Source organism: Mytilus edulis, chromosome 10, assembly GCF_963676685.1.
Source record: "Mytilus edulis chromosome 10, xbMytEdul2.2, whole genome shotgun sequence".
NCBI lineage: Eukaryota > Metazoa > Mollusca > Bivalvia > Mytilida > Mytilidae > Mytilus > Mytilus edulis.
Window position 1 is genome coordinate 36,553,287 of NC_092353.1, and position 23,264 is coordinate 36,576,550.

Consider the following 23,264-nt stretch of genomic DNA (forward strand, 5'->3'; position numbering starts at 1 on the left):
GTATATTATGATCGTCATACGTCAATTCATGATCTTCAAAAGAAAACATAAGTATAAGATTTTGCAAATTTTCTGCACAATGTGTTTGCCATTATAGTTATGTTATGTAACATCAGTTTTACACATACAATGTATGTTCGTCCTAATAAATAACAGCCAGTCAAGAGCTCATAAAAATATAATTCTACCACTGTATTGAGGTTAATACGATATTCTTTTACTCGATACAAGTGTATTTTCTTATGTTTGACGCAAAGCTTACCAAATTTTTCAAATGAATAAAATTAAACTTCTGAGACTGGAGAAATATTGTATTGCACGAAATTTGGTGGTGGAATTTGTTTCTCTTATAATTTTTAGACGATATTTAGACACTCTGTATCCATTTGTTCAATTCTTTACAGAAGATGTGTTCTTTTTTTATGTGACGCCATTTGCATGGTCGTATTTGTCGTGACGTCACACAGGAATGTTCAGCGACAAGCGAGGAAAATTGATGTTAACATTGAGTATTGACGAATACAAAGTGTAGATCAAACCTGAGACTACTATGCCACGTTTTATAGTAGTTTCAGATCAAACAACCCCCACGCTGATAATAAAAACATACTCCAACAGTTTGTAAAAGTATAAATCATTAAAAATTAGGTGAACGGTAATAACCGATTAACAGTATGTATATAAACATATATATAATTAAAATAATTTAACGATCAAACATTACTTTAGTAAATGTAAATAATATAAAAGCTTGCAGTTTAATACTTGGTTCATTTAAACAAACCATTATATTTCTTCCAACAAAGAGATTAAGTAAATTTTAATCTATATTAAATTCATCTTAAATCCTGTATTTGACATAAAAGATAATGACCTAAAGACATATAAAGTTTACTACACATCCATTTATAACAAAGCCGATTTAAAACTATAGTTGATATTTGAAACAAACCACATCGTAATCTGATATATATATAGTGTTTCAGTTTGATCATAATTTGATTTCATGCCAACATTCTTCAATACACACGGGGACGGTATATTTACCAATACAATATATTAGTTGTAAGCATGTCTTTTATGTAATGTTGAAAGACAAATAAAACGTCAATATTACAATTTAAATTGACAATAGACAAAACAAATATTGAATATTGGATTTTCGAAATAACGATCAGTTTTGAGGTCTGTCTGTACATCTTCGTAGACGAGTGCCATTATTGAGTCTTAATTGTTCGATAACAGCAGAGACATACCGAGAGTATGTACCTTATGAAGCGATATTCACCTTCTTCGATATAGTATGGCTAGCAAACAAATATAAAGCTATAAGCTATTATCAGTCAGTAATATGTACAGAGCTAAAAGGATGCATAAATATTCACCAGATACCGGAGATCCATATAGTGATGATAACTATAATTCAGAAGAAGAGGAACGAGTTTACTACAGCTATCCTCAAAGACGCTTGATTAGATGTGTACCAACAAGGACAGTCTCCGAACACCATGATAACAGAATTATTAAAAGGTATAGTGTTCGACAGAAAGAACCAGAAAGAGATCGCATTATGTATCCATCATCACATATCGTCAGGAAAACAAATTGTAAAACCGAAAGTGAAACTCAATCTTCTTCAGATTATTACAGAGATAACACAGTTTATAAAGTACATGTAATTCCATCAAAGCCAACTGAAAAACGGAATAATAAAACACCCAATTTGCATAAAAAGGAAGAACTTGAAACATATTCGTATTCATCTCCATCCTTCCGATTTATCCGCCGAGAAAATTCGGAAAGTGAAAGTGAAACCGAATCTTCTACTGATTACAGCACTCAAACTAAACAACCGATTCAAAGGTCAAAAATGAAAACTGCGAGGTTTTCAAATTCATCCCCTAGACGTGTCGTAACTTATCACATCATTGAAGATCCTTCTGACAGAAAAATAGATCGAAATAAATCGAGTAAATTTGTATCTTCTAATAAATCCGATAATATTGTTAAACGTAGGATGGAAACTCTTCCTCGAACTCGACCTTATGGTGGTGAAACACGAGGACACAACTTGCCATATCAAACCAAACTTAATGATGATGTTACTTTTCTCCGACCCTATAGAGAAGTTCGTAGAAAGAATGAGATAAGTGAAAACAAGATGATTGTCAAAGATATACAGCAATCCTTTCCTAACACAAGAAAACCGGAAGGGTCTATAGAAAGTTACGCGTATACAAGTTCAGATGAAAGTTCCGAATCAGATAGTAGCGATGGATATACAACTGACAGTTCTGAAACTCAACAAAATGACAGATATAATGCTCTGTCTACGAGATCAACACAGACAGAATGTCTTCTCGTTGACTATTCGAAAATGGTAAAATCTAGAGAAGAGCAAAGGAAATACGAGCAAGAACGACGACAACATGCACAGGAAAGGCATATTGTAAGTTTAGTTCAAAAGGAAGTAAACAAACCACGTTTAAAGTCGAACATTACCGGCGATTCATGTATAACTGCAACTATCGAAAACCCGACAAAACCACTTCCTAGTAATACGAAGGGGACAAGCACGTTGGATGATCCAGAGAAAACAAACGACATTAAGGAGAATGTTCCGATTGATTTGGAAAAGAAGGAAAGAGATGAGAGACGCAATCAATTAGAAGTATGGACAAATCCTAAGTTCAATTCTGACAATCGGCAAACAATTTTAAATAATAATAAACAGGACAATGTTGTGTATAATTTTGATCAATGCAGAAACAACTCCAATACATTAACTGACAAGCGAGACGAAGCACCTGACAATATTGACGTAAAAATATATTACGATGAAAATTTTGAATCGATGTACCCGCAGCCACGTAAAAAAGGTTGCCAGTTAGTTTATTATATAGATTTGAGACCACCTACAAAAATAGTAGATCCGAAACCATTTGACGTATTCGAACGGCGTATCGTGCCTCAACCGAAACGTAAGGTAAGAAATTGAAAAGAAATAATACAGATAAGAATAAAATTTTATAGAAATCTTTTTAATTGAATCATGAAATAACGACTAAACAATTTCTAGAAAAATAGTGACAAATAAGGTATTATTATCCTTAAACTTCATATATTTTAGAGTTGCTACTTTAAAGGAAGCCCAATCAAATTATACATAATAGTAGAGTTGAAGCTGTTGTTTGGAAGATTTTTGGATGTTATGTTGATTTGTATCGGTTGACTATGATTGAATGTATGTGTCACAGATGACTACGGCTATGTTTCAACAATCGTACATGAAACTATAATTCCATTGTGTTTTTATCGATTGTGGCATTAGCGAATGCACTTATATCACATGATTTGTGCTTGTAATGTACAGTGCAGATGCATCACGAACTGCTTGCCCCTTTGGAGTACCTGAGATCCCCCTGGTTTCTGATTGGGTTTGTATAGCTCAGTCACTGTCTGCAATGCACCATTTGTAGACCATGGCCAGACCGTTTTCAATTGAAAATCAATTTGATATAAAACCATCATTTTGATCTAAAAAAAACAATATGTAAGTGAGACATTTTCAGACTTATATACTGCGGGAAAATTAGTAATGTTCGGATATTTGGCATAGTGTTGCAGTCTTCAAAATATAAAAGAGGGACGAAAGATAACAAAGTGACAGTCGAACTCATAGATTGAAAATAAATTGACAACGGCCTGGAAAAAAATAAAAAGACAAACAGACAAATAATAGAACAAATAATAGTACAGAAGACACAACATAGAAAACTAAAGACTAAGTAAAGCGAACCCCACCAAAACTGGGGGTGATATCAAGTGTTCAAGAAAGGTAAGCAGATTCTGCTCCACATGTGGCACCCGTCGTGTTGTTTATGTTATAACAAATCCGGTGCATAGTCTAATTCGGTAGGTCACATTCGTGAAAAGTGAAATATGTGTATTCTATGTTCAAACTGTTCAGTAGTATGTATTTTCTGTACACATCAATTATATACTGAATTGTCCGAAAACCTACTGAACAATACGTATTGAATTGTCTCCTGGCAAATGTTCTGAACAGTACTGAAAAAAACACAGTAGATAAGTCTAAACACTTGTCTTATACTCAGAGCACCTAATAAATAAGTTGATGCAATGACCAAAAGGATGCATTTACTGTTAATATATGTTCGTTAATCTTATTTCTGGATGGGGTATCGTTTGGTTTTTTTAACCATCCCTCTGTACTCTTATCTGTGTCATATACTTTAATCACGAAAACCAACGACAACCACTTAATAACAGGCTGACACGACAGGCACACGAATAATGTGGCAGGGTTCCACTCTTGGATACAAAAAAAAACCAACTTCAACAAACACACAGAATCGACAAGAACGGGTTCTTATACATCCGAATAACAAAAAGACACTAAGTACAAATCTGAGATTACTCGCAGTTACTGACAGTTAGTTCAAAGCAAATAACGACTAATAAAATAGCATTCTCCTGAGATTAAGTATCAATCAGTACACATACGACATCCTACTGATTTAGAGAAAAGATGTCAAAAACAGTCAGAGAAAAATATGACCTTGAGCAATGCCAATTTACCTATATTTCACATAAACGAATTTTAAATAAACACAAAAATGCAATGCAAAGTGTCAAAAAGTAAATTCAACCAGTATTGGAAAAACTTTAACTACTACTTTTATCATTGACTACAGTACGATCACTAATATTTCCAATGTAATTATTTCAGAAAAAACATCCCGATTACGCAGTCAAGGTTGGTGAAATAAACACAAAAATGCGATGCAAAGTGTCAAAAAGTAAATTCACCCAGTATTGGAAAAACTTTAACTACTACTTTTATCATTAACTACAGTACGATCACTAATATTTCCAATGTAATTATTTCAGAAAAAGCATCCCGATTACGCAGTCAAGGTTGGTGGCGGATGGAATACAATGAATGACTATATGGAAAGACATGAACCAGTGAAAAGATTCGTTTATGAAAGAGAACATTTAAAAAACTCTGATTTACCGGAGGCAAAGAAAAAGTACTATGGATTCAGATCAAATTATAAGTCACCACGATATAATCAACCTCATCGTACTATATGAATCAAATCTATTTTTCAGGACTTTAAGTAGTACATGTTTTGTTATTGTTGAAGTTTTCAGGTCCGGACCGATGTTGTTAGTCTTCTACGGTACCATTTGCAATGTCTCAACTGTATATCTATACATGATATTTTTATATCAAAATTTTAATTTTGTAAACTAAGGTTTCAACTCTAAGTTGGCCATATAAAGTTTAAGCTGATTTGGTGTTATTTAGTTTGATTTTCGTGCTCCAAGATATTTAAATTCTTTTGTACTATACGAGCTTTGTGGATGGTTTTTCAATATCCGAAATAAAAATGTGAAGATCTTAGGAAATTAATTAATTTCACCAACAATTTTCAAACGATATTTAAAAAAGAGGCGAAAGATACCAGAGGAAATTCTTACTAATAAGGCAAAAATAGACTAACAACGCCATGGCTAAAAACGAAAATGACTTACATACAAACAGATATACATAAAACACAAACTAGACAACTAAAACCTGTGCAAAACGAGCCCAACCAAAAACTGGTGGTGATCACGGGTGTTCACATGTGCTCCAGAAGAGAAAATATACCCAGCTCTTCATGTGGCATTGACATTTATAAAAGCAGCCTATGTCGTTCTTTCTGGTGATCTTCAAACAACAAGTGTCTAAAATAATGTTATTTTGATAACTTTGTATACGAATTTTTCTATATGCAATAATATATAACAAAAAGAGCGGATAAATAAACACCAAAAGAGCACTTCAAATGGGTACGAAATATTATTAATAAAGATTACGAAATGGTAAGCTGAGAAGTATGAAAATAAAAATTTGTGATATGATTGTCAATGAAACTAAGCTAAATCAGAGTCCAAATGATATAGCAGTTATTTACTAAGTATCAGTCATAAGGGTTGCATTACCTCAATACTTAGTATTTCTGTATCATTTGTTATAGCAAACCTTCTTTAAATTTACCGTTGGTCAATTTAGAAACATCGAAAACTAAGGTTTCAACTTAATCAAGCAAATTTTAACATAGATGAATTATGCTATTATTTGTAGTTTCGTTTTGGTCGACGGCTCTGTAGCAGATTGATAACCTTGTTGACTTTCAAGCATTCGGCTTTGCGCCTAATGAAATCAAGAAAGTGCTTTGGACGCATGAAATTTATTCAGTATTGATTTCATCTTTTCCTACTTTTTGTTCTCGGTTAATAATGTTCTTCTACTTATAATCACTATCGTGTCAGTGTGGGTAAAAATAAGTGATGAAAGTTTGGTTCGTATTTTCCAGGTCGTGTTATATGGGTTTTGGAAATAAAAACTATGATAGATATCTATAAGATGCCCAAGAATGATAACAAAAGATAACTAGAAGCACATTCTACAAGATTTTTATTACTGAAAAACATGAAATAATCAAAATTGGAAATGAAACATATTTATGAGGGTCAAAATAGTTAGACGACAAACACGTGTATGAGAAAACCATACCAGTAAAATTTTCAGAAAGGATAGCTTGTAGCTCTAAATTTACGTATATATACATTTAAAGGCATGTATTATTCAATTTGTATATTGATTCATTTGAAATTTTAAATGGAAATTTTATCTGAATAACAACTGCATACGGATGGTTAGGTTTAAATGCATAATATAGCATATGTTTATTTTAAGTTTGGTACATACGTTTTGTTCATTGTGCATAACAATGCAATTTGCCAAAATAAATAATACACTTATCGTGAAGCGGTTAACAAAAACGGTTAAAAAATAAAGACATAGTTGATTTTAGTCTGTGTATTAACCATAAACAAGGAAGTAATAAGTTTTTGAACTAATCAAAAACTAGAATCAACAGACAACGGTGAAATGAAGAAGAAAAGTGGAAAGTATGAACAATCGAAAAACGAGGGATATCTTGGTGTTATGTGTTGTACCAGTGGGAATGTGCAGGAACCATCTTGCTTAAGAACTGTTGAACACTCAGATATAAAGGAAGTAGGTCAAAACAACAACAATAATAGTGCAGATCACAAGGATAAAGAACGTGGAAAGTCAATGTCTAGCTCAAAAGACGAATGTCGTCATAGTAATGTAAGTTTGATTAATCGTGTACAACCTACAAAAGATATTTTTCAAACATCAGAAACTATTGAAGAGCACCCTGAAAATTTAGAAAATGTATTAAATGATACAGATTATGTGTCTAGAAACATAAAGAAAAAGAAAAAGAAAAAAACTAAAATACGTAGCAAAGAGGAAAATAATTTCGAACATGCAAAATTTGCAGAAATACTTATCAAGAGGCTTGAAGATGTATTAGCTAAACAAAATACCAATCAAGACCCTGGGTCTAAAGAGAAACAAACAGCTGATATTAACAGGACTGTGACTAAAGACAGTAAGGAAGGCTTAATATTAAAACGCAACAATTCGGTGAAAGAAGTTAGAAACGCTTCCAATACAAACAAACGAAATACACATGTACAGTTTAATAACGGAAAGACAACATATTCAACAGGAAAAGATACTTACAAAGAATCGAATGCTAGAAAAGCGGATGAGAAAAGGAGAATGCAGAAATCGCCTAATGTATTACATGTTAAAGACCGATCATTTCAAAATCAAATTCAAATACATCGGCAAATTAAACCGAAAATTACATACGAAGATTGTATTGTTTTTGGTGGGCGCGAAGAATTACAAAAGCCATCTCATATTCAATCGAACAAATATTTCATTATAAAATACGATTCTGATCATGAAGAAAATGAAGAACGGCCAAAAAATTTCTCTCGATATAATCCGTTTCTTGACAACGTAAATGAAATGAAAAATGGAAAATTTTATCGAGCAAATTCTACTAAACAATGTCATGCTATCCCAAAACGAACTGGAAGGATTTTTAGGATTGCGAATTAAAACATTTCATAAAGTAAATGTATTGGTTGTCACTTATGTTTAAATAATGACAAGAAGTAAGTCTGTCGGTATCAATTATATCATATGTTAGGCGAAAATAACTTGATCTGTTGTGATAGATGTATAAAAAGGATGTAGAGGACAATACGCCATTAACACACAAAATAAACAAAACATAATAACAATATTCTTATTTTTTGAATTTTCTCATTGGTGCACAGTTTCAGCAGTCTGAGACTATAAACTTTAAGGTATAGTACTGCTACTTTAATTATTCACCCCTTATTTTATTGTATATCATTTTGTATTTATCACATTTATTCGTTCAGTGTATGTGCACTAGTGTTGATTTGTCTTTTGATTGAGGTAATCTATTTCCATAGATATTTATAGTGTGTCTTTTGGTGTGATGTTACACTATTGTTTCAGATAATGATAAAGGTTGGAAACTATTAAAACGTTTAAAAAGTAAAATTTGAACTCCAAGGTAAATTCAAAACGGAAATGCCAAAAATCAAATGGCAAAATTGAAAGCTCAAACACATCGAACGACTTTCATACTTCTGACTTGGTACAGGCCTTTTTTTTAAACCCGATCAGTCAGGAATCTGATGTTCAGTATTTGTCGTTTTGTAACTGTGGTCCATAAGTGTTTCTTGTTTCTCGTTTTTATATAGATTGGACCGTTAGTTTTTCCCGTTTGAATGGTTTTACACTAGGCCATTTATAACTTGCTGTTCGGTGTAAGCCAAGGCTCTGTGTTGAAGACTTTACTTTGACCTATAATGGTATACTTATTTATATTGAGACTTGGATGGAGAGTTGTCTCATTGGTACTCATACCACATCTTCTTATATCTAATGATAGCAATACTATAAGAAGTTAAAGGTTAGAACCTTAATACAAATTTAATACTGGATTAATCGCATACGTGTATGTTAAGCTGTAATCTTAATTTATAGTTTTAACTTTTACTTATAAATATGATATTTTAAATAACAAAAAATATGTATGTCAATTAGCATTACAAATAAAACATGCATCTCTTAGTAACTGAGTCAATTGACAAGAAAATAATCTGGAATGAACAAAGGGAGAGTTGAGATCTCACAAAACATGTTTAACCCCGTCTCATTTTTGCGCCTATTCCTAGTCAGAACCTCTGAACTTTGTTCGTCTTATATGTTTTTTAATTCTAGTTCTATTATACTTTGGTGTTAAGTATGACTTCAGTTTTCACTGAACTAGTACACAGTTTTATTTACGGGTCATCTGAGGCCCAACCCCGGATGTGAAATTTTCTCGCTGCATTGAAGACACATTAGTGGCCTTCGGCTGTTATCTGCTCTTTGGTCGGGTTGTTGTTTATTTGACATATTCCTAATTTCCATTCTCAATTTTAAAGAGTATGCGGTAAAATCAACATTACAACGACTGTTTAAGTAATAGATGTAACGAAGATGGTTTCTGTGTATTGTGCAAGTTCATAATTTCCAAAAACTTCTAAACATTATAGTATCACGTGATATGGTAGGGTCCCGTGTTGTTCGGTTACTTCAAAAACAAACAGATTTTTTTAAAGCTAAAACATTGACAACGTATTGTTAGGTTGGTCGTCCTAACGTTATTAACTTGGCCTCCAAGAAGTCCGTATCGTACATGTTTCCTAACTTTTTTTTATAAAGAAGAAATGTTTTTTGACAAATTTAGCTTCGAATTGCGGTCTTTACATTAGTACCCGACAATCAAAACATTTTGTTATGTAATTTTTTAAGAGAGTTTTGTTTTTGAATTGAACATTCAGAATCCAATATTTCTCCACCAGCCATGTCCAATTAGAATCAATTGCAAGTGTGTATTATTTGTAGAAGACCTTGCATATATTAGTCTTACCAATATATTAAGGTGTGTTTATATTAAGCCATGGCGTTGTCAGTTAATGTTTTACTTATATGTCTGAATCTCCCTCTGGTATAGTTCGCCTCTATTCTGCAAACGTGTATGGTAATATTAGTTACACAGTGTACAATTGTCCTTATACAACAATTTATCGGGTTAATAAAATTCATATCGGGTGAGGCGAAGCCAAACCCGATATGAATTTTATTGACCTGATAAATTCCGTATTAGGACAATTTCACACTGTATCGAATTTATCCTGATTTTGTTATTTTACAAATTTATATATTCAAATATTTAGGACAATATCAACCAAATATAATTAAATATTTAATCTAAAACTGTGAAAAATGAAAAATATTAGGACTATAAAGCAACTAAAAAAAATATATTTTAGGTCAACGTTATAAGGGAGATAATGCCATTGACGTAATAAAAAATTGTACTGAAATTTATTACGTCAATATCAGCCAATCAAATTGCGAGAAATTACTCTATATCAGGATAAAATTGTTTATTATCGTTGTGACATTATTTTTCATAATTTTTATATTCTTATCATAAATCTAATCAATGGCAATTTATTGACAATTTCAATATGAAAATGATATCTTTATGAAAGGGTTGTTTTATCATTTTACATTACAATGTTTATGGAATAAATAAAGAAGGAAAACACTAGAATTGTGAAAAATTAGAACTCTCACCATGATTGATATCCGATATTCAAGAATGATAGCCATAATCACATGTTTCAACCTTTGTATTCTTCAAGTCAGCAATAATGCATAAAATCAATAAGTGTTAAAAAGGTTGTGGACCAAGACGTGTTTTAGAAAAATATACAAATTAAATATCCGTATCTATTGGCTTGTCTTAAACTTTATGTATAAATGCATTTAAAGGTATGCATTCTTTTGTTCTTACATTGATTCTTTTCAAATATCAAATGGAAATGTTATCTGAAAGAAAACGTATTTAGATTGTTAAGTTGTTTAAATGCATTTAATAACACAAGATTATTTCAATATTTGATTATACGTTTGATAAATTGTGCATTGAAATTCAATGTACCAAAGAAATTCTGCACTTGACGTAAAAGGATTACAAGTAATGCCAGTAGAAAAAGGAACAAATCGACATTCAAATCATAAAGCTATTATTGATTCAGTTTGGTGTGAAAATTGTAAAGATAGGGAGTTCGCGAATATTGGAACATGTGTAATATCAAAATCAGTAAACCAAAATATGACGAATAGTGAAAAGTCGGGAAACGAGGGAATATTTCTTGATAGTATTCGTTGCAGCAGTGGCAAAGTTCATGAACTATCATGCGTTGGAACTGCTGATCACTCAGGTTCAAAAGGAGAACAAAACAAGAAAGACCAAATGGATAATTCAGAAAACAAGGGAGAAAAAAGAAAAAAACCCGGGACTACTTCAAAAGATAAATCTCGCCAACTTTCTAAAAATATTTTATTAGAAACTACAAAAAAACAATTGCAAAATATATCAAACGATACAGAAGATATGTCAGCTGAGAAAAAGAAAAAGAAAACTAAAAACCATAAAAAGGAAAGGAGAGAGTTAATTAGTTCGGAACAAAATGTGAAATTTGCTGAAATACTCAGAAAGCGACTTGAATGTGAATTGGCTAGACGAAATGACAATCATGTTGTTGATATTTACACAACTGTTTGTAAGGATAAAAAGGAAGGCATCAAGGAAAAAGGCAAATTGGAAATAGATATGAAAAACGATTTATCTAAACACAAAACATCAAAAGACGTAAAGACTGATACAGTATCGACAACGAACACAATGAAAACAGACCATAGCAACGAACGTTATACAAATAAGGATAATGAGAGTAAGCAGACGCCTAAATCGGAAAATCAAATGCATGTTAAAGATAGAAACACACATCGTAGTGAAAATGAGTCGAAATCCGCAAACAAAATGCATGTTAAAGATAGAAACACACATCGTAGTGAAAATGAGTCGAAATCCGCAAACAAAATGCATGTTAAAGATAGAAACACACATCGTAGTGAAAATGAGTCGAAATCCGCAAACAAAATACATGTTAAAGATCAAAACACACATCTTAGTGAAGGTGAGATGGAATCCGCAAACAAAATGCATATTAAAGATAGACACACACATCGTAGTAAAAATGAGCCTGAATCCGCAAACAAAATGCATGTTAAAGATAGAAACACACATCGTAGTGAAAATGAAAAGCAGTCAAACAGTAAAGCCAACAACAATTCCGAAGACACACCTGTCAAAGATATCTATAAACAACCAAGGAAACCAACACGTATAAAATCGAACAAATATTTTAATTTAAGATACGATTCTGATCATGACGAAAATGAAGGTAGGCCAAGAAAATCCTCTCAATATAATCCGTTTCCTGTTAATGAAATGATAAACGGAAAATTTCATCGAGCAAATTCTACTAAAACGTTCCATTCTTCATCAGAACAACGACATGTGTACAGGTCAGTGTCTAATGCATCTGTTTTCTCAAGCTCAATAGAGGTAACTGAAGAGTCTCCAGCAAATTTGTATTCTTCTTATCAAAATATTCTCTTTCACTCACACACAAAAGATGAATTGCATTGGCGTATGCGGAAGAAGCACCAGTTTTCTGACGTTTCTGATCGAGTCGACCAAAATGAAGGGGTGCCAAATGAACCAAAAGTAAATTCTAACAAAAATCGCATGACTTATAACACTAGTAAAGACAATATGACAAAAACGAACGCTAATGTAAGCAACCCCACTGAAAAAAATAGAAGAGAACATATTTCACGAGTGCCTAAGCCAAAATACAATGCCTGGACTATAGAATCGTCAAACGAACAAGAAGCAAAGGTAGATGCAAAGAACAATAAATTCAGGGAGAAAGTAATTAAAGCAGCACGCCATCCTCAAAATCGTTGCTTTTATTCAGAGGATGACGATAAAGACTTAGTATTAATAATGGTACAAAATGAATTTCAAAAACAGTACCAAAGAATAAAAGAAGTTCGTATGAAGAATGAGCTAAACCAAAAAGACAGGCAACAAGAACAAAACGAATCCGACAATAGAAATATAAAGAATGTAAAAAAGGAATCCAAAGACCCATTTCGGGACCGTAGCAAAAATTGTAGTGCCTATAAAGATGATACAGGTGTTAATTTGATCAGCAAAGAAAGTGACGAATTGCAAAGGTTAAAAGTTGATACTGCGAAAAGGGAAAAAACTGCAAAGAAGAGCAAATTCATGAACGAAACAGTAGATAGAGTTCCAAGTAAAAAGACCGAAGATTCAACAGAGGATTCGAATGATGAAAATAAAGATGTGTCTGCTTCAATGGTACACGAATTCAAGAAAGAACAAGACAAATTTGAGGAAAAGAAAGATGTTTTACAGTCCATCGTTGATATACACGATATTGGTGTTAATGTTGCGCCTCCACATCACGCACACCAAAAGGTGGAAAAATATTTCAGAGTACCGTCAAAGGTAATTAAGATACGAGTACCATTTACTTTAGATGGGATATATTTTCCTTGATTTAAAAAACAAAGTTAGGCATTCTTTTTGAAAAATCTTAACTTAGAATTCGAGTAAACGAGATTTTACGCATTCCAATGAAGAAGAGACAAATAGATAAACTATGACACTAATATAATTACATTTCGGTGAAAATGGCAATTCATTAAATTAATGATAATTGCGTTAAATTTCACTATCCTAATCTATTTCGTTTATTAAAATATCGCTGTGAAATATTTGTATTAAGTATTCACGTGACCTTAAAAGAAATGAAAGTCAAAACGGAAAGTCCCTTATCAGTTTGCAAAATAAAAATCTCATACATATCAAACGAATGGATAACAACTATTATATTTATGACATAACACGGGCATTTCCTTAACATTTAGAATAGTAGATTAAACCTGGCTGCTTTTCATAGCTAGCTTAACATATTACTAACTGTTATGTTATTAATAACCTTTCACATTGTTTAAATTTTCTACTTGCAGAAAGATTGCAACAAAGTGGTAAGGGTAGGTGGCGGATGGAGTGATATTAACGACTACTACAAAAGACATGTGCCAGTTACAAGGAGAGAATATAACAGGTCTAGCAACTATAAAGGACGATCATACCTTAGTTTCCAGTCACATTACAAATGTCCTCCAAAACTCAAGCATCATTCAAAAGTTAAAAATTCTGCCACTAAAAAAGCTACATTGAATTAAAATTCCATGATCGTGTTAACAGAAGACAAATAGAAAAACAGTGCTAGTATTTAAAATGATAAAGTATTTGAAATTTTGTTAATTTATGAATATTAAGTAAGTCTTCAAGCTAAGCAGGCCAATAAGACGTAATTCCTGGTGACAGGCGAAATCCAGGTTTATTTTTTTTTTTCTCTCTCTCATTTTCAATATGAGTATATCAAATAATCTTTTTAGAAACGCTCAACGCAAAACGTTAAGACAGTAGAAGCGGGAGAATATCTAACATTGGGTAGAGTTTATCAACCGACAGACGTGAGCCAGTCTGTATCTTATTGGGAATTTAAAGGCACAAGATTTATCTCCCCTCACACACTAAAGAGTTGCTAGTTTAAGTCACTGCTTAGAAGATAAAACAAACAAATTTTAGTGGTTATAACTCACAAATAAGATTGAAGGATATATACTTAGCTCATATCCTTTTGGCAAATACTTCGTGCATATTAAGGAAAAGAACAAATTTACACTGAATGTACTAGTAATAAAATATGTAGCCTGTGCAGTCAAGAATATATGGCAAGAAAATTAAGAATGCAACTGCTTGAAAATAAAATTAGGACGTGATAGGGAAAGAACCTTTACATCACAACAAGCCATCTACAGACTCTTCAATGTTTATAACAAGGTGTTCATTAGTGTGCAAATAGCTTGGCACTCTCTACACATTGAATATGGAGTCATCATTCTGACAAGACGAGGTTGCATAATTATACATCCCGCACATCAAAATTGACGTTCAGGGACAACTTGCCCTTAATGTCGTTACGGTGTTTAAATAAAAAACAAAAGAGTAGAAAAAAAATAAAAGAGTTGATGTGTCAGTAACGCATACAGTACTAAAATGGATGATACAAGTTCAAGAGCGTACAGAATTCTTTCCTTTTGCCAGAAAAGTGTATCATAGGCACGAAACTCGGTGTCATATATTCATTATCAGAATTCGAAAATTTATAAATGATATGAAAAAAAGAAAATCACAAAAATACTGATTTCCGAGGAAAATTCAAAACGGAAAGTCAATTGGCAAAATCAAATGATAAAACACATCAAACGAATGGACATAACTGTCATATTCCTGACTTGGTACATTCATTTTCAAATATGAAAAATGGTGGATTGAACCTGGTTGTATAGCGCTAAACCTCTCACTTGTATGACAGTCGCATCAAATTCCATTATATTTACAACGATGAGTCAACAATACAGCCATAATAGGATAAATTGTCAAAACAGGGATACATCAGTCATCACTGTGTCATAATCTCAATTAGAACAAAAACAGTCAAATGTTTCATAAAGAAATATATATTTATTTCTTATAAAAAGTAAAATGGCAAGAACAATGTCTATATCATAGATAAAATATACATATGTATTAAAGTAATTTCTCTTTTTCATATTTGATTTTGTAAGTATCATTTGATTATTCGTGTTTGTCAGAATGATCGATATTGACCTAGGTTGTGGAGGGTAGGCGCTCACCACATTCTGTATGTGCTTGTCCGAAATCCGGAGCCTATAGTTCGTTTAATACTGTATATCATCATATTTGCTTGACGTTTATTGTTTTGTATATAAATCATGCCGTTAGTTTTTTTGTTTCAATTGGTTTAACATTCATCATTTTTGGTCATTTTAAAGCTTGAAATGTGGTATGAGATATGTTCGTTATCGAAAGTCGTACAGTTACCCTTAGCCTGTTCGTCATTTGGTATGTGGTGGAGAGTTGTCTGATTGGCAAAATGACAGAATAATGGAAAGAAAATGGTCGTCGCATCATTCATATTCACAATAAAAATGTGTAGAAAGCAAATGACGTAATTGTCATGCTTCATGCAAAATGTGATCTCTAAATTTTGACAAGATCAGCGCAGCATACAACATGGTACAAAGACAGCAGAATAGTGCAAATAGTTTGTAAAATAAGCGTTTATTTCGATATAAGTACAATATTTCAGTATATAACTCTAAAGGAAATACATGTATTTGTGCCAATGTTATAATCAGTTGACATTTATTCATATGTTGACACAAAATAACAATGCCAGTTATATTCATTTAGTGGAAACATAATTGTGTTTGTCAAACGCCTGGGAAAACACTTTTGTTTAAAAGAAGATATAGTTTGTATGCGTTCAATAGTTTTACACTGTGTCAAGTGGCCTTTAACCTTCAGTTCGAATATGTGTCAGTGTCAGTCATGCAATGTTTGGTTTCATTTTTCAAATATAGATATTTGACACAAAAATTACAAAAGCAACTTATTAGGTAAAAGGTATCCAATATATTTCATAAATTCGTTGTATACTTGAGAATCAATATCATAAATGTATCTTCAATGCAATGTTAACCACGTGAGCCGGAGCCGGTTGTTTTATAAGAAAACGTTTAAGATAGATGATAGCCTACGTGATAGATCCGTAGAATTTACGTCATAACGATCTTAAAATGATCTTCGTTTCATCTTTTTCTTTTCTTTTTATATTGAAGAGTAGACTGACAGGATTTCCTGTTGCTTTGCTATTGATATATCCATGGGTAGAATTAAAAAATTAAACCGCAATACTTTGTAAGATAAAATCACCGAAGACGCAAGGTATGCATCAACAAAACAGCAACCGAAAAACACATAAATGAACGGACTGAAACTTGCTGTTTTTACTCAACTAATGCCGCCAACGTGTTGCTCAAAGTAAGTAAGCCGAAAAGAACAGGGACACAGTCATGAACCTGATGTTCAGTGGTTGTCGTTTGCTGATGTAGTTCATAAATGAATAATCATACGGAGTTGTGGTATGAGTGCCAATGAAACAACTCTTCTTCCTAGTCACAATTTGTAAAAGTAAACCATTCAAAGGTCAAAGTTTGGCCTTCGACACGAAGCCTTGGCTCACACCGAGCAGCAAACTATAAAGGGCCCCAAAAATTACTACTGTAAAACCATAAAAACGGGAAAATTGCATAAGTACGATTTCTCTCCGACGCTGCTCATATTATATTCATAAGATTAAAAACTGTACTTAAAGTATCAAAATTATTTTCAAGGTCAAAATTATTTTTACTAATCACACATATTCCCGTCTGTACTTTTTTTTTTAATGTAGACAAGGCAGAACTATATTGACAAAACTTTGTTTTAAATATTTACATTATAAAGAATTCACGAGATAAAAGATAACCGTGTTTCACACACTATTAATTCTAAAACTTTAAATTATTTTTGTCGCATTGTTTGTGAGTTATGTGGTTCATTAAATATATGAATAGGCTTTGGTTTTTAATTATATATTTTTGTACCTTCTTTTGTCATTATATTGAAAGAGATATTGTCTTTTTTGTTTACAATAAACAATATGTGTATAATTATTTATGGTAATTTTATGTATGACTGTAACACATGCATTTAAACGTTATAAACCAACTCTGCGAAATAATATTGTTGCTGTTAAAATGATCGGTATATTGTGCTTTTCGTTTCATTATGTTTAAAGATGCAAATGAGCGAAAATACCGAAAGGCAATGAATCAAAAAACATTTCAAACAGTTAAACAAAAAGAACCGGAAGTGGTTAATGAAAGCGTTACCAGCTGTACTGGAATATCACCTAGAACTACCAAAAGCAACAAAATGCCTAAGTATTGGTCAAAGGATAGAGTTCGAAATTATGAAGTCATTCATTATGCCGATGAAATGTATGATGAAAATTTCGTGCCATTAGAAGCCGGAGAAGAACGTGATGCACCTATTATAACTGTAATGTCGTGTGTGGATGATAGTGCAGAATATAATAATAAACAATTCGATAGAATCGGAAGATTACATAAGTTGAAATCGACTGCAAGTCAATCAAAATCCAAAGTAAGTTTTGATACACATTCAATGTCATTTCAACTAAATTCATCTGGGGAACACAGATCGCGTAAAAGCAAACGGGAAAGTTCAACACGTGTCACTAAACAGCATACTCAAGCTGAACGTAGAAGGGATAAAAATATATCAAGTGATTCAAATAAAAAAGGAAATGAAAACATTCAAAATTCAAACAATTCGGTGACAGAAAAATTTCATCAAATCAGACAAATAAATGACTATCCAAAGGAAAATCTAAGAAAACTGACGCCAGCGCCACTCTATCCAAGGGATAATTATATAGCTCCAGTCACTGCTGACAATGGTGAAGAGATTGATAGTATTGTGCAAAATGTTATAAGACAACGGTATTCTCACGACAGTCTCCAGGAAAAAACTAACGTGACTGTAAATAAGAAATTATGGAGTCCAAACAAAAACACTTATATGTCTCAATTAGATACTGAATTAATGGACAACACCAAAAGGTCTCAATTAGACACTGATTTAATGGACAAAACTTATGAAACCAAGACACAAATAAGATTCGCTCAATCAATTGAAATGAAAAAAACGACAAAAAATTGTGATTCGAAAACAGACGAACAAAACAATGCACACATTGACACCAAACATCTTCGGTCAGATCAATTTGAAAATGGTTTAGATTTTTACGTGGTCATGAAGCGAAAACAGTTTGCTGAGAAAGAAAAGACGAGGTCTCTTAATATCGATATATTAAAGTCTCTCAATCCAGTTAAGGAAGAGGACGTGACTGTAGAATCAGCGTCGGATGACGATAATCTAAGCGTGAAGGCGTCATATGCTCAGGATGATAATTTAGGATCTGATTTTTATCTAACTGCTACAATATTAGGCGAAGAAAACAGAGATGAACCGGATACAGTCGTAGTTGTCACAGGACGTGTACAAGGTCTTCAAGTTAGGGAATACCCACGTGAGCCACTAGGTCGTACAAAGAGGACGTATTTTGACGTAAGTGATGACGAGAAGATAGTATTAAAAGATGAAATACCACAGCCTAAGTACAACAAAAGAAAATTAAAACCAAAGGTAGAGAATATAACGAATGCAGTGTGTGTTGGGGAATGTGTGTTCCAATATCATAATCTTTCACCACAAATATGTTCTTGATATTTACTTTGTGTTGTCTGCTTTGTTTGTGTTTATGTTTTTTTAGGGTCGTTTTATACTAACATTTTTAGAGGACAGTCAAAAGTAGGAGGATTGGTAAGCGCTATTATTTGAACCCACTACAATCACTAAAATATAGTAAAGTGTTGCTATCCTTACAGAGATTCGATAGTTAACATGCATTACATATGTTGATATTGTCTGCTAACTTTGATTCAGAAATATTATTGTTTGTTATACTGCACATGTGATGTCATAAATACCCACGAGTCAATATTGACACTTTTTACACAAAAGGGTCATCTTGTTGCGTAGTTGTGTGTAAAGTTAACCACTGGTAACTGTCTTACTCTCAACACATAAATAGACTCACATTAACATAACAATTATGTAATACCTAATGTGGAACGACTTTTGCTTTTACTTAAATATGTAATAAACATCCACCTCGTTTTAATTCTGGTGGAATGTTGTTTCATTGGTTGTCATACCACATCTCCTTATCTTTATATTGTCAGAATAGATGTTAAATTCTGCTTTTTGTATTGGGTGTTTTAACTTTTAATGCATGTAATTTAAATGCCTGAGCAAATAAGTAAAACAAAAGGGACGATATTTCGTTCCCTATTCTTAATTTTCCTTTTTTGGATGGTGGTGCTTCTTTGGCATCATCTACGGCAATATTTCACAACTAGTTCGCTATGTACGTGTTTGTTGTGACGTTTTTGGTTTTATCAATGTATAACTGGTAAATTATTAAACAAGGGATTTCGTTACCACAAATTACTTAAAACCTTTTCTTAAATTCTTCCTTAGATATAAATATTTGTTTGTAAAGTTTGGTTGCACCTGAAGAAAACTTAGTATGAAATTCAAAACAGTGTAGCTGTGGCCATTGATTGACCCATCAAAATCATCCATTGACTGGGACAATTTACGTGAATGTTTGTCTGTAACAACCACTGTTCATGACGTACCTACGATAGACATTTAAACTGTGGGGTCAACAAAGGTTTCTTAACGCCTTTAATTATAAAATAATTCGAAAAATTAATCAGGAATAACCTTTGTGTTTTGATTTATATAATTGATATAAATCAAAATATCGTGTTATTTCTGATTAATTTTTCGAATTACTTTATTTAGGTGTTGAGAACCTTTGGTGACCCCATAGTTTAAGTGTCTTTAAAAAGTACATAGTGAGCATTGGTCGTTACATACAAACGTTCACCTAAATTGTCCCAGTCAATGAATGAATTTAATGTGTCAATCAATGGCCACAGCTACACTGTTTTGAATTTCATACTATTTCAAACGGGAAAGCACATCCTCATTTTTACGGAAATGCTGTTTACTATGCCCGGAAACTTATCTACCCTCGTAATAAACTTATTCTAAAAGGTTACCAATTCAACACTGTAACTAGATCATTGAATATTGTTTTTATTGGTATTGATATTGATTTTGTGATTAGTAAATTAAAGGCAAACTAAAAATTATTAGTGGTATATTCATATACAATTTCAATCATTCAATACCTGTATCTTGGCATTCCACAAGGTTCTGATTTTCTCTGACTGTTTATGACGTCTTTACGCTAAATTCATTGGATGTTGGATGTGTACTGATTGATAATTTAGTCTTAGATGCATGAATTTATTATTAGTTAGTGGCTTTGAACTAGCTGTCAGAAACTGGGAGTACTCTCAAATCAGTACTTATGGTGTATTTTTGTTGCTGGGATATACAAGTAACCGGCCACGTCCACTCTGTATATTTTTGTTAGATGTATTTCTATTTGTATCCATCTGATGATTTAAGCTTAAAAAGATTTAAGCCTTTTTCAACTGATTTTTATAGTATGTTCTCAATTTTTACTGTTACACCAGTCCCAGGTTAGGGGAGGTAGGGGATCCCGCTAACATCCCGATAACATGTTTAACCCCGCTACATTTTGTATGTATGTCCCAAGTCAGGAGCCTGTAATTCAGTGGTTATCGTTTGTTGATGTGTTATGTATTTGTTTTTCGTTCATGTTTTGTACATAAATTAGACCGTCAGTTTTCTCGTTTGAATTATTTCACATTTGTCATTTCGGGGCCTTTTACGTATAGCTGACTTTGCGGTTTGGGCTTAAGTTTGTTCATTGTTGACGTGACATATAGTTGTTAATTTCTGTGTCATTTGGTCTCTTGTGGAGAGTTGTCTAATTGTCAATCATACCAATAGTCTTTTTTTTAATATCTTCAATACAGCGAGAAAATCAGATGGCCCTTAGAATAAATATGTACTAGTTCAGTGATAAAAAGTAAAATCACAAATATACTGAACTCAGAGGAAAATCAAATCGGAAAGTTCATAATCACATAGCAAAATCAAATGACAAAACACATCAAAAACGAATGGACAACAACTGTCATATTCCTTACTTGGTACACTCATTTCAAATGTAGAAAATGGTGGATTAATGGTTTTATAGCGCTAAACCTCTCACTTTGTACGACAGTCTCATCAAATTCCGTTATATAATATTTACAATGATGCGTGAACTAAATAGACATAATGAATAATATAGTCAAAATGTGGGTACAGCAGTCCTCATCGTGTTACAATTTTAAAAGAAACAATTTCGCGTGTCTGACGTCGGCAAATTTATACGTCACATATTTTTGTCGTTCAATGTTTATACAAACAATTTTAAAATTTCACATGGGCAATGTTAGCATACAGTGTTGAAAAAATCAAAAGTATGTAAGAATTAATTTCAGAAATAGACCGAGACTTAAAATAGTCCAAAAGTTCTATAGAATTTATAAGAATCCACAAATGGTTCACGTGATTAAATAATTTTGACGTTTTTGGTTCCACATACTTTCTTATTTATAAAAGAAATATAACATAATGACATATTATAGAACAATAACATACTGACAGAATCTTTTAAAGTACAGAGTCACTGTATAAGAACCAACGAAACACAAAAAGTCGCATATATAAAACAGACCAGCAAAAATGAAAGATAATTCAAACAAGTTCAGTGATGATGGACGTCATATTTAATTTGTTTATCCACTATATTCAATCAATCAATAATTCCATGGTTTTTATACCTTACGGTTTAGTTCTTTACAGTGAGTTTTGATCATTGTGAAGGTCGTGTTATGGATGCAGAACATAATTATATGCCAACTTTTGTACCATTAAAGAAATAGATAAGTGCGGAGGACAATAGTTCTAGCAATTATCACCATATTGACTGAAAACTTTTTGAGTACAGAGATACCAAAAAACAACAAAAGCATAAAAGAGACGAGCAAAAATGTGGCACAGATCGTAAAATAATATAAGTGTAGAACTTAAACAAATTGCAACAACTTGTTATCATGAAAGCAAAATATTGTAAGGGGCATACATTATAAAAGACGCAATATTAGCATAGTAGCAATTGCAATCTGCTTGTGTTTATTATTTGTTGTCTAACAGATTTGCTGGTGTTATGGGGAGTTAACCAGAGCCATTATCAAAAATAACGACCTACTTCTATCTACAATGTTGTACATATTCAACTCAAGAATCAAATGTATTTCGACTTCCAAAACTATAATATAGTAGTTTCATGAATAAACTCCCTTAGATAGCTATTTTGCTTTAAAACTGTTTTCCATACTTGCAATTTAAATGTTATTAGAACTTAACATATGTAGTTGAATGTTGTAACGGATATGCATGCATGGGAGGAAATGCCTACGATTTTTGGCGCGCCTTGTGTTGGTTGGATCGAATTCTTGTTATGCCGATTGCAATTACATACCATTTTTGTCTGCATTTACATTGAAGTATCACTATGTGATATCGACCGAAAATTAATTTGTTATAATTTAGGCTGTTAGTTTTTCATTTGAATTGCTTCAAATTGCTCATGTCGGGGCGTTATAGCCGACTATACGGTTGGTTTTTTCTCATAGTTGAAGGCTGTACATGTGCCTATAAATGTTCACATCCACTTCATTTGAACTTTGGCAGATAGTTGTCTCA

The 23,264-nt window shown here is 32.5% G+C and overlaps 3 protein-coding genes across 3 annotated transcripts; all 3 read left to right on the top strand.

The window, feature by feature from the left end:
* The first annotated feature begins 1,000 nt into the window (after nt 1-1,000).
* LOC139491047 (uncharacterized) lies at nt 1,001-5,323 on the top strand. Its single transcript, XM_071278317.1, has 2 exons — nt 1,001-2,986; nt 4,915-5,323. The coding sequence occupies exons 1-2, from the start codon at nt 1,352-1,354 to the stop codon at nt 5,119-5,121; spliced, it is 1,842 nt and encodes a 613-aa protein (XP_071134418.1). The 5' UTR covers nt 1,001-1,351; the 3' UTR covers nt 5,122-5,323.
* A 1,647-nt stretch (nt 5,324-6,970) lies between these two features.
* Nucleotides 6,971-8,023, top strand: LOC139492740 (probable WRKY transcription factor protein 1). Its single transcript, XM_071280893.1, has one exon. The coding sequence runs from the start codon at nt 6,971-6,973 to the stop codon at nt 8,021-8,023; it is 1,053 nt and encodes a 350-aa protein (XP_071136994.1).
* Nucleotides 8,024-10,991: 2,968 nt separating this feature from the next.
* Nucleotides 10,992-14,262, top strand: LOC139491048 (myb-like protein D). Its single transcript, XM_071278319.1, has 2 exons — nt 10,992-13,442; nt 13,967-14,262. Exons 1-2 carry the CDS (start codon nt 10,992-10,994, stop codon nt 14,183-14,185), a joined length of 2,670 nt encoding a protein of 889 aa, XP_071134420.1. The 3' UTR covers nt 14,186-14,262.
* Nucleotides 14,263-23,264: the final 9,002 nt, after the last annotated feature.

Coding starts and splice junctions, on each gene's coding strand:
- LOC139491048 (XM_071278319.1), top strand. CDS start 10,992: ATGTACCAAAGAAATTCTGCACTTGACGTAAAAGGATTACAAGTAATG. Junction 13,443..13,966: donor ATTTCAGAGTACCGTCAAAG/GTAATTAAGATA, acceptor TTCTACTTGCAG/AAAGATTGCAACAAAGTGGT.
- LOC139491047 (XM_071278317.1), top strand. CDS start 1,352: ATGTACAGAGCTAAAAGGATGCATAAATATTCACCAGATACCGGAGAT. Junction 2,987..4,914: donor TGCCTCAACCGAAACGTAAG/GTAAGAAATTGA, acceptor TAATTATTTCAG/AAAAAGCATCCCGATTACGC.
- LOC139492740 (XM_071280893.1), top strand. CDS start 6,971: ATGAAGAAGAAAAGTGGAAAGTATGAACAATCGAAAAACGAGGGATAT.